The following is a 12850-nucleotide window of genomic DNA, read 5'->3' on the forward strand; positions in this document are numbered from 1 at the left end:
CTAATAAAGTGGCAGTAGGAACAGAAAAGACAGATTTCACAAAAGAAAGAGAAGGTAGAATCTACAGAACTCAGTGCCTAGAGATGGGATGAGGGCAAATACACTTAGGTTGATTTCCAGGCTTTCTGGCATGAACAACCCTGTGGATGGCGATGCCACTCACTGTAAGGTTCACCACTGCTTTTCACGTCACTAAATCAAAAGTCAGTTCTCAGTCCTGCTCTTCTGTGAGCCACGAGCAACAACATTTGACATGTTGCTCACATGCTCTTCCTTTGACTCCAGGATACCAGTTTCCAGGTTTTTGTCCTACCTCACTGGCTGCTCCTTTTCAGTCTCCTTTGCTAGTTCCTCCTTATCTCCCCAACCTCTAAACACTGGAGTGACTCAGGGATCTTCTCATTTTGCTTTGACCTATAAATCACTCTTACAATTTCATCCTATCTTAGGCCTTTCTACATCATCTATGCTGATTAGCCCTCAAAATGTGTAACTCTAGTCTCAACCTTCCCCTTGAACTCTAAATTCATATATTTGTTTGCCTACTCATTATTCCCAACTTGGATGTCTAACGGCATCTCATCCTAACAAGTCAAATATTGAACTGTTTATTCTACTTCCCCCACCACATCCTCTTACTTGTATACTTAAAACCTCATTTTCCTGCAGTCTAGTGACAACTCCATCCCTCCAGTTACAAACCAAAATATCTTGGTTATCTTTGATTCTTTACTTTCTCTTACACCCCATATATCAATTGCATAAGCAAATTTTACTAGCTCTACTTTTATAAATATATTCTAAATCTAACTGCTTTTCATTGCAACCGTTCTACTGTGACCACCATCATCTCCTGCTTGAATAACTTCCAATAGCCTCTTAACTGGTTTTCCTGTGTGATATTGTAATTTACAGTAAGAAATACATATTTAATCTTTGCTCCCAGTTTCCTGGTACAGAGCTCCTAAAAAAAACTCTTACAGTCTCTGAGTGATAACAGTGTCTTTCATGTGCTAATGAGACAGTTGGTGGTTGGGGCCCCATAAATAGCTTCAGGATGGAAGCTGGTCACTAGAAAGACCAAGGCATGAATAGAACCTGTGGGAAGGAGAAATGGACTGAAGGTTGAGTCCCTGGGAGCAGAGTGACTGAAGACTGAGTTGATCACCAATGGTTAATGATTGAATCAATCATGCATACATAATAAAGCCTTCATGAAAACTCAAGAAGACAGGGTTCAGAGAGCTTCCAGATAGCTGAACACATGGAGGTGCCTGAAGTGTGGCACACAAGTGAGCACACGGAAGCTCCGACCCCCTTCTCCAAACATCTCCCTTTATATCTCTTCCACCTGGTTTTTACTCTGTATCCTGTGTAATATCCTTTATAATAAATGGATAAATGTAAGTAAAGTGTTTACCTGAGTTCTATGAGCCGCTCTAGCAAATAAAGCAAACTCAAGAAGGGGGTCATGGGAACACTAGTTTATAGCAATTTGTCCAGAAGTACAGGTTGCAGCCTGGGACTTGCAACTGGCATCTGAAGTGAAGGGGAGTCTTGTGGGACTGAGCCCTTACCCTGTGGGATCTGATACTATCTCCTAGTAGATAGTGCCAGAATTTAATGAGATTATAGGACATCCAGTTGGTGTGTGTGGCCTCTGAGCCCAAGCCAAGCCATCGCATCCCCTGTGACTTGCACGTATACGCCCAGATGGTCTGAAGTAACTGAAGAATCACAAAAAAGTGAAAATGCCCTGCCCCGCCTTAACTGATGACATTCCACCACAAAAGAAGTGAAAATGGCTGGTCCTTGCCTTAAGCGATGACATTACCTTGTGAAATTCCTCTTCCTGGCTCATCCTGGCTCAAAATGCTCCCCCACTGAGCACCTGGTGACTCCCACTCCTGCCCGCCAGAGAACAACCCCTTTGACTGGAATTTTCCTTTACCTACCCAAATCCTATAAAATGGCCCCACCCTTATCTCCCTTCACTGACTCTCTTTTCGGACTCAGCCCGCCTGCACCCAGGTGATTAAAAAGCTTCACGGCTCACACAAAGCCTGTTTGGTGGTCTCTTCACAAGGACGCACATGACAGTGTGTGGTGGAGAATGTGGTGTCAGAACTGGATGGCGTGTAGGGAAAAATCTCCACACACACGGTATCAGATGTGTTGAGTGGTGTGTGAGACTAGGAAATATGCTTTGGTTTTTTCCTATCAGAAATACCCTACTTTACTCTTATTCGCCAGGCAATATTCTCCACATCAAGGCCAGAGTGACTCTTTTTAACCATAAGTGAAATAATATCACCTATCTGTGCAAAACTTTTCAATGGCTTCCCACTAAACTGAGAAGAAAAAGTTCTTATAGTGGTTCATGTGATATTCCCCCCAATACCTCCCAACACCCTCATCTTCTACTATTCTCCACCCTCTACTTCGGCCATACTGGCCTCTTTGTCATTCCTCAAACAACTAACTAAGCACATTCCTCAGGACCTATGCTCTTACTATTTCTTCTGCTTGGAACATTCTTCCCTCACATATCAATATGGTTCACTCTCTTCCCTCTTTTGGTTCTTTATTCAAATGTCATTTTACTGAAGCCTTCCCTGGCTTCCCTATTTAAAATTATAAACCATCAACCCTTCCTTCATTTTTCTTCATAGGACTTTTTACCATTTAACATACTTCAAATGCAGCAAATTAAGGAGTTGAAGGGAGATGGGAATGGACATTATCAATAAGCACGGACCCTTCTTTTTAAACAGATTGTGTGGAAAGAGAATACAGGAAACTACAGGAAACTAAACAAGAGGTCAGATGGCTAAAGTATGAATCCCACCTGTGTGACTAAACAGAAGACTTATTCTCAGATTCAATGTCCTCATCCAAAAAAAAAAAAAACAAAACGGAGAGAATAATGTTACCCTTGCTAAGTGTCACTATATCAACCAACATGATGTATGTAAAACTCTTAGCAGAGTAAACTTGCAAAAAAAGTTAGTCATTAATAATAGTTTATTATGAAATACAATAAAGATAAGCCAGACACAGTGGCTTGAGCCTGTAATCCCAGCTACCCAGGAGGCCGAGGCAAGAAGATCACTTGAGTACAGGAGTCTGAGGCTACAGTGAGCTATGAATATGCCACTGCACTCCAGCCTGGGCGAAAGCAAGACCCCATCTCTATTTGTTTAAAAGAAAGCCAGGTGCAATGGCTAACAATGCCTGTAATCCCAAAACTCTGGGAGGACATGGCAAGAGGACTGCTTGAGGCCAGGAGGTCAAGACCAGCCTGGGCAACCAAGCGATACCCCCATCTCTACCAAAAATTTAAAAATTAGTCCTAGTTACTCAAGAGGCTGAGGTGGAAGGGCTGCTTGAGCCTAGGAGTTCGAGGTTGCAGTGCGCTATGACTGTACCACTGCAATGAAGCCTGGGCAACACAGCAAGACCTTGTCTCTAAAAAAGAAAAATAAAATAAAAAAATAATAAAATAAAAATAAGATAGGATATTTTTGTTTTTCAAGGAGAAACCAAAACACATTTGTATGCTGAACAGAGATGGAAAAAAGAGGTTGAAGAAAACAAAAGGAAGATGATGATATTCAATATTCCTATAACTTTTTTTTTAAGTATCAGCAAAGCCACATGCCTAACTCACTTTTCACATAAAAAAACACATTAATGACTTTTACTATGAAATCAAGTTTGATTCAATATTATTATAATCAATATAAAAATGCAAACATGAATTCCAGCGTCTAAACTACTCATATCTATATGAGCTTGAGCTCTCATCCTGATGACATACCATTTCACCACCAGATAAATCTTCCTCTAACCCTGTGTTGCAGAGACTGCTAACAGCAACCCCTCACCCCAATTTCTATGCTATCCTTCTTCCACACTACAAAACTCTCACTTACTGAGAACCTTGTTATCCGAATGAAAACATTTTCCAGCCTCCCTTGTAGCTTGTGTGGCCTTATTACTAAGCGGAGGTGGTACATGGCAGTTTTCAAGAACCTTCTTTAAAAGGCCTTTATCCCTTTGTTCACCCCTTCTTCCATACTGCTTCCGTGAAAAGGCAATTAGAACCCTAGCCTCCGTGCCAAACTGTGAACATGAGAGCCAATTCCTAAGAATGGCTGGGTAGTAAATGATTCCATCAAGTGAAGACTCAGTAAAACAGAACCTACACGGCTGCCTCATACTATGTTCCTAAGGCATTTTACATGAGAATGAAAATCGTAAATTACTCATTGCTGAACACACTCCTAACTGATAGTGTAGCAATCATGTCACTTCCCCGGTTTAATATATTCGTTATCAAATACTCAAGACTATCCACAATCTAGCACCAGCTAATTTGCCCTTACTCCTATTTTATCTATACACTTTTTGATTTCCTGCCACTAGATCATTGTTCATATTAATCACCTTTCTTGGAATGCATCTGAACCTCCCCTAAAGAAGTGCTATTTATCAAGTACCAGCTCAAAGCCCACTTCCCACACAGCTCTCCATGGTCATTAGAAATAGATGTGATTGCATCCTCCTCTGAACTACCAAAGGATATTCTGACTGTGCCATTCACCTAGCAACGCATAGTTTTCTTGTCATTGTGTCTCATCTTCCCCAAAAGATGCCAAGCTCCTTAAGAAGGCCCTCTCCTCCAAAAAGATGGCGGTAGGGGAGGGAAGTCCTGTTCCCAAACTCTCCCTATCTCCTACTATTCCCAGACATGCACTTTGAAGAAAATGTATGAAGAAAATGTCCAGTGTTGATTAAAATCCTTTGTAAATTTCACTCAGCTTATGAGTTTTCACCATCAAATAAAACCACAACACCCTTAATCAGCTAAAATTCAAGGGTAGCCAGACATAATGTCCAAACCCTAACAAAATCTTCTGGGCCTAACAATCCTTTATTTTTTGAAAAAAATTGTTACCATGAGTTATAACAACTTTATTCAAAAAATAAAGTTCACACTAAAGCACATAGTTCCTATCTTTAGAAACAAAAGAGACTACCAAGTGGAAGAGGAGCTACAGTTCCCTCATTTTGAAAAATTAATGCTTACTAATGTCAAGAGCATACACGGCACAGTGCAAAATACAATGATAATCTGGAGACTTGCCCATTAGCTAAAATCCAAGACAAAGAACCAGAGGCAAAATAGAACAGATGTAGATGAGCAGATAGGAGATATCACATTTCTCAGCTTTGTTTTGCTATCACTGTAATTGTTCACCCAAATCAAACTGGCATTTCTTCTTGGTAATTCTAAAAATACATCCTATTCCTAAGAAACAGACTCAGAATTTAATGCAGTAGGAAAGGAAGAATTTGAAGGATGTGCATTTTTCACATTATCTAGGAAAAGGACTGGAAAACTTCCATTTTGAATGTAAATTTGTCGAAAAAGAAATCAATATAAGACCTAAAAAGGTCATTCAACAAAATGCTGAGTAATAAGGTACATCATTTTAAGTATTAGTCAAATTAAGTTAAAAATCGTATTTTAAGTACTCCCCCTTGAACTGATTATTCCACACTAAAAATTTTATCTGAAGTCTTTTTGAGAGACCTTAATGAACACAAAAGGTAACTAAAATAAAACTTTCAAAAGCAACTTTCTTTAGGCTGCCTGATTTTTATCTGTGACAAAGAAATGAAGAATGATGTTCCTAAGCCAAGATTAATGGTAAATTTTATATCTACTAAATCTGTACAAAGATAGAACCTAAGCAATTGCCAGGGATCATTACACCTACCTTGAACAATTTTTGAGGACTAGAACATGTAAATTAAACACAGCTATTTGTGTAGCAAATGCTAACTTTGGTGGTATGATTCATTAAAACTCCAAGTCAGGGGCAGGCAATTTTTTTCTGTAAGAGGCCAGAAAGTAAATACATCAGGCTTTGCGGACCCAGAAGCATGGACCAGGATACTAGGTATGTAGGTTCTTATGCAACAAGAGAGAAAACAAATTTGCAACAATTTTTATTGATAAAATTCAAAATGCATCAATAATATGTACAATTTTTTGGTAACATATGTCTACTAATACTAATGCGAAGAATGGAAATTTTGGAGGAAACATTTCTCATAATTGAGATTCAAAGTTAGTGCTCTCCTATCATCAAATCGATTACAAATGTTCATTTGTAAAATGCTCCTGGGCCATGTAAAATATTCCAGCTGGCCATATTTACTTTCGTATTCCTTCCTCTTAGTACTAACATTACTTGAGAAACAAGTTAAAACACTAACACCACAAACCTTAATTTCCAAAAGTTGGTTCTAAATAACTAAAATCAACTTCAATATTAAAACTTCAAACTTTTTAACATAAAAGTGCCTAATCTTTAACAATCATTTATACAAAGAAACTTATTCTTCCCCGACTCTTAGCTAAAGGCTAAGTATAACAAACATTACTAAATACAGCTGAGAAATTTAATCTCCTTAAAAATCTTATAATCTAATAATTCAATTTAGGAGTAAAAACATACATAAAATTTTTATCAGAAACTAGGACAACAGCAAATAATCAGGATTAAATAATCGAGGGCAATAAATAAAATAAGGTGAAGAAGAAAGTTGAGTTTATTAAACGTGGGGAATGCGGAGTTAACTCACTACAGTTTCATGAAAATGTACCTTGAATGCTTTTGGCAACACTAACTTGAAGTAAATGTTTAGTTTTTAAATTTAATCTGAATAACAACCTAATCTGACTTTAACCATAAATTTAAAACTATGTAACTTCACACTGATAAATACTTTTACAAAAGTTAAGAATAACCTCACTATTTTTCAGGTAACCTCTGCATCTCAGTCTCACCAACAAGGGCCCTAGACTAGAAAATCAATGCCTTTGAAAGATGTGCCTGACTCACAACTGCCAAATTAAAGGAAATCCTCATTCCTTGCTCCTAATAATAAATGAAGATATTAAATATTTAAAATATTTTCTCACGGATGATGAATTATGATTTTCTATTAGCCTCATTTTAGTTAGATTATTGAAAATCTAAAAACCAACTAAATAAGATACATAAATCTAACAAGTAGAGGAAATCTGCTACCAAATGTAAGCATTAAAATGTGAAAATATCTTTTTTTCAGGGGTATCCAAGACACTTTTCAAAAGCAGTAATTTTTAGTGTAACATTTCTGCAGGAATGAGAAAAATCCAGTGATTTTATACTTGAAAAAGTTTGAATTTTTGATTTTGGCACTTTACATTAAAAAAGCATTTGGATTTGAAAAGTCTCCTTTGCCCTAGTAATTTGAACTAATATAGCAATGAAGATTTTCTCAAATAAAAAATAAAGTGTGAGTAACTTACAGTATGAAAGTATGAATGTTGGTAAGAACTTCTCATTACCCAATTACAACTAGTGGCTAACAGAGTAGAGAACAAGCAGGAAACAAGTATGTGTTTGGGGAATCTCCGTAGGTTTTTCTAATAACTCCAGATACAATTCAGAAGCATTTCTCTATATATCCAGCATCCAAACTTTAAAAATACATATGTGGATTCTGTCTGCACAACTGTATGTCAGTATCAGTAAAAAATTCCCAATTATTCTTAGTTTTCATTTCCTCTTGCTCCAAAGGCAATATAATTTAAACACATCCAGTTTTTTAAAAATCACATTTGAATTGGAAATCATAGAATTTTAGAGTTGAACAGCCTCTTAGAGGCAGTTTAATCTGAATCTTTTGGTTCTTCAAGTAAAGAAACTGGACTCAAAATTATACCTAAGATCACAAAGTAAAGAGTGACAGAGGTGGGATTTCAACCCTAATTCCCGGACTCTTCAGTGCCCTTTTAACCAGGCTAAGCTGCAGCAGATTCTTCAGGCAACTTGAAATCAGAATTACACATGAGAGCTATTTGAAAAATTTCTATTTTGTCTACTACTTAGTGTGAAGAACCTTATTTTACTCCAAAACCCAAAGATTTTAAGAAAAGTTAAACATTTATTTTTATACTATGGTAAATATTAATGGAAGTTGAGCTCTGAAAATCCTAACTTATATACAATTCCAAATTATTGCTATTTTCATCTTATTATCTTAAGAAGCTTAAATAAAATCATTCAAATTTCAGATGTTAAATTATTTTCTTCTACTTTACTAACATTGCAGTAAGGATCTTAGTGTAGGATGAAAGCTTAAAGCTGGGAATCAAGACACCTGAGTTTCTGTCTCATTTTTTACAATACTCTTAACTAGTTTACTGTCAAATCTCAACCTCTCTATTTCTCATCTCCTGATTAAGGATCAGGAGACAGATCCCTACTACCAGACATCTTATTTGCATTGCTTCTAATTCTCACACCTTAGAAGATATGAATTATTCTACCTATTTTGCAGGAAACTGAAGCTCAGAGAGATTAAGAAAATTTTCCAAGAAACTGAGCTGGTTAGTAGCTGAGCTGGAATTTAAAACCAGCTCTGCCTGACCCCAGCCAATGCCCATGTTCCTTGCATGACACCACTTTGCCCATATACTAATATAATGTGTGATCCTAGTATGGTTAGAACAAGAAGTACTACATTTGCAGGATTATTAGGGAGATTAAGGTGATAAAACAAACTAAAATATATGCTGAAAAAAAATACTGTAACTCTTTAGTTATTGAGAATGAATTTTTAGTAAAAAATTTTAAAACTAGTTATGCTATAGATACTATTCTTATTACTGTCATCAACACTGAAGTAAGCACTGTAGAATTACAAAACACATCAATCTTGCTTTTAGAGATAACACTGCAAATTAAACTGGAACCCCATCCCTATTTCAGTAGTTAAAAATAAAATTACTCTCAAAGTCCTATTAAATCACATACGTAAGTATATTCATTAAAATGTGTGTGTGTGTGTATAAATAGAACAGAAGGAATCAAGAGAACTTCTTACTAGTTCCTGCTCTTTCAAATAGATTTAGAAAACAACAACATTCTCAGATACGCAAGAAAAGATGAGAGATGCTTAATACTGGACACCTATACAGTATATATTAATAGTGTACTATCAACCATCTTCACCCCTACAGATAAAGATACTGTGCTTCTGACAAAGAAATGTTTCCCCAAGTTTTCCTGTCATGTCTTACATATTCAGCAAAGTTAGTATCAGTAAAATGTTTGGTAGACAGTGGACAACTTACTCCCTGAATGTGGTCACTGGCTCTTTTTGTAAAAAAAAACCAAAACCAAAAACAAAACAAACAAAAAAACCCCAGCAAATGTAGGGCCCATTAATAAACGTAGCCTAAAAGCAAAACCAGAATTGAAGTTTCAGGTTATCTTTCCTGTGTATCTTGCCCTACAACTGAAAATATCGAATTGGCTCAAAATGAAAAGTACTATGCACATTTGTCGTAAGTCCTCATAGGTGACCTGAAAACATGCGACAGCTTCTTTACATTAGAGTCGTCAATACCTCTACGACTCTGGTTCTTTTCCCAACAATGGCCAAGGTGTTCATCTCTGTGTCTTAGGATAACGCCCACAAAGGTAATGCCACTTTTGACCCTGTCAATTCACACAGGGTTGCATCTACCTAGCTACAATCGCCCCCCGCCCCCACTTCTCTTTTTACCTCCGTGAACAACCCCCGCTAATCCCCCCGGAACCACACAAACCGCCTACTGAAGAAGCGTTCTCCACCTGACCCATCTTCTGCATTGAACATTCATTCCGTCTCAGCTCATTCCGTCGATTTGCTCTTTCGTCAATCGCAAGACAAAGCTAGGACAAAGCTGCAAATTCAGGAAATCCGCAGAAAGAGAAAGAAAAAACCGAGGGAAGGGGGTGGGGGGCGGCGCGGGGTCCGCCTGTCAACTGGCTCCAGGGCGCTGGGAAAGGAGTGGGGCAGGCGCGTAGGACCGTCCTCCCGAGCAACGCCAACTCCCAGCACAGCTCCCTCCCCTCACCTCGACCTCGCGGATGTTGTTGGAGGTGACAAAGATGCCAATGCCAATGGGAATGAAGATGAGGCCGATGATGAAGAAAATAGGTAGCACCGTGCCAGCCGTAAGGATGGGCTGCCAAGCTGGCAGCCGTTGCTGTTTGAAGGCCGTGTTATCCGGTCTCCGAGTCTTCGCGGTGCCCCCCGGAGCACAAGGGGGCCCACCGTCCACTTCATCCTTCGCGTTATAGTTCATCGCCATCGATCCCCGGAGCACCGCTCCACGACTTGCAGGTGGACCACCCAGGGGACCCGCCGGCTGCCCCTGACAGGAACCGCTCGAGCGCCGCTGCCGCCGCCGCCGCCGCCACCAGGGCCACCGCCACGGCCGCCTCCGCTGTAGAGCGGAAGAGGCGGGACACTCTTCCGCCAAAGGCCGCGGACAGGAAGCGTAATTCGGCTGGAGACGCCAGAGGGAGGGAGAGAGGGAGGAGGGAGAAGAAGGAGGGACAAGGGGAGGGGAAACGGGAGGAGGATAGAAGGGGGAAGGAAAAGGCGGACGCACCCTGATCATCTGTCCTGTGACGGACTCAGCCACCCGATCGCGAAGCTACGTTGGCGCATGCGCGGCCTTAGAGCTACGGGGATTCCGCGCCTGCGCTGTATCTTCGCTCTGTTGTCCGTGGCTTTAGTTGGCACACACACGCCTGCTACTCTGGTTATGGTGGCGACTGCAGGTCTGGATTGCCAGACAGGTTTTTCTTTTTACCTCGAGGCTTTCTCTGAAGGGAGTCGGAGCATTTAAAAGGCGGCCTCAAGGGGGATTGAGTCGGGGGAGAATTAGCAGTATTTGCTTAGATTGTAAAACCGCGACTTTAATTAAATAAATAGCTATTCAAGGTGCAAGTATAAACTTGGAACAGAGGTGCGTAACATGTACCCCTTTTGTCCTAAAGTCAAGAATCAATAATATGACTTAGCCCTATTATCTTGCCTCTAATTAAGCGATTCTCACTTATTTTTTCTCTATTGCTGATTCTCACGTTACTTTTCCCCTTTTCTATGTCCACCTTTCTCTTTTGCGCATCGATATAGGAAGTGTTTTGTAATAGGCTGTAGCTTTTTCTCTTACTGTTGTATAAACCAGGACATATAGCATTACTACAAAATAAGATACCCCGTAAACACTTTAAAAGTGCCAGATATTTAATGACCCAAGGAAATACTCGTGATGTAAAAGGTGACAGGTCAGGATATTAGAGTAGTGTAGCGACTGTAGAAGTATAATATAGAGCGGAACTAAAAAGTGAATAAAGGTAACTCTGTTGACCGGATGGAGGATTTTTTTTTTCCTGTTTCTTTGCACTTTTCTGTATTTTCCAAAATTTCTATAATAGGCGTATGTTATTTGTAAAATTTAAACAATTATATACAATCCACATTATACTGACATCTTTGAAATCTAGGCCAGAGAGTAAGTCACATCATTTGAAAACAAATTACTTTTAGGCTTAGTCTGCAGTAATGCCTTAAATAAGTTAAACTGAGGAAAGAGAAAATAAGGAGTGCTTGGTCCTCATAATTTACAGTTAGGCCGGGCACTGTGGCTCACGCCTGTAATCCCAACACTTTGGAAGGCCGAGGCAGGTGGATCACCTGAGGTCAGGAGTTGGAGACTAGCCTGGCCAACATGATGAAACCCCGTCTTTACTAAAAATACAAAATTAGCCGGGTGTGGTGGCCAGGCCTGTAATCCCAGCTACTCGGGAGGCTGAGGCAGGAGAATCACTTGAACCCGGTAGGCGAAGGTTGCAGTGAGCCCGAGATCCGCCATTGCACTCCAGCCTGGGCAACAAGAGTGAAACTCCATCTCAAAAAAAAACAAAAAAATTTACAGTTAAATTTTTTTCAAAATGACCACAAGTCTAAAAAATGTGAGCCAATCACATATTTACTAGGCAGAGTTTAGAGTGATACAATACTTGTTGCCCTCTAATAACCGACTTGCTTGGGTTTGCTCTTACATGACATTCATGCTCAAATTCTTAGCACTGCTGACATACTTAGGTCTATATTTTGTTTTGATCTGTTAAGTTTACCTTCAACCCCAGGCTCAAATGGGAAACAATCTATCACAGTTAATGGAGAAGGCATGGAATCCTTTTATTTTGCTAAGTTCTGTTAGTAAAAATGTATGCCAAAATATGGGCATATTGCAAAAGTACATATAAAGCAGGTTTTTCCTTCCCATTTCTGCCTATATCATCATGCCCACTAAATTTGATCATTTTTTAATATTCTGCTATTCCAGCACTCTGTATAAATGGTCATTTTACCTTCATTTTTTGGTTTTATTCTAGTGATCTGACTGATTGTGATGTATTTATCTGCTTCCTTTTTCTTTATTTTTGTTTGTTCATAGAAAAATGAGTTAATCCCTTGTCTCTTTTTTTATTAGAAATTCCATTTTGACTGAAACATTTATAGAACTGAAACCTCCTGAGATTCTTCTCTAAAACTTACATTTTCAGATGAGGTCCAGATGGATGAAATTGCTTTTCCAGATGTCTTGATATCCCTCCATTTCATTTTCTACTACTGTATTCTGCCACCACAATATGCATCTTTACCCAGCTGAAACATTTTTTTCAGCTCCACATTATTATCTCAGGGGACTCACAATTTTGTGATTTTCTTGGTCACATTATTTTATGATAGTCCTTACTAGGTGGTTTTTCATTTAATCTGCTGAAGTAGGAATTTTCAAAAGAAAGCATCATTCAGCATTTCTAGGGCAACAGAAGAGAATAGTTCTCACAATGGTTTACCATTTACACATTTTCAAACTGATTGCTAGGAGCGACTGGTGTGTGTTTGTGTGTATGTAGATACGTTTAGATTACACTTA

At 39.0% G+C, this 12850-nt stretch overlaps 1 protein-coding gene across 1 annotated transcript in view; it reads right to left on the reverse strand.

The window, feature by feature from the left end:
• Positions 1-10531, reverse strand: part of TMEM30A (transmembrane protein 30A) — a 31824-nt gene extending 21293 nt beyond the window's left edge. The window contains exon 1 of the mRNA XM_008013469.3: positions 9968-10531. Coding sequence (XP_008011660.2) covers positions 9968-10516 — 549 coding nt within the window. The 5' untranslated portion in view covers positions 10517-10531. The remainder of the gene's footprint in view (positions 1-9967) is intronic.
• Positions 10532-12850: the final 2319 nt, after the last annotated feature.

The sequence above is a fragment of the Chlorocebus sabaeus genome, chromosome 17, assembly GCF_047675955.1.
Source record: "Chlorocebus sabaeus isolate Y175 chromosome 17, mChlSab1.0.hap1, whole genome shotgun sequence".
In the NCBI taxonomy this organism is placed as follows: Eukaryota; Metazoa; Chordata; class Mammalia; order Primates; family Cercopithecidae; genus Chlorocebus; species Chlorocebus sabaeus.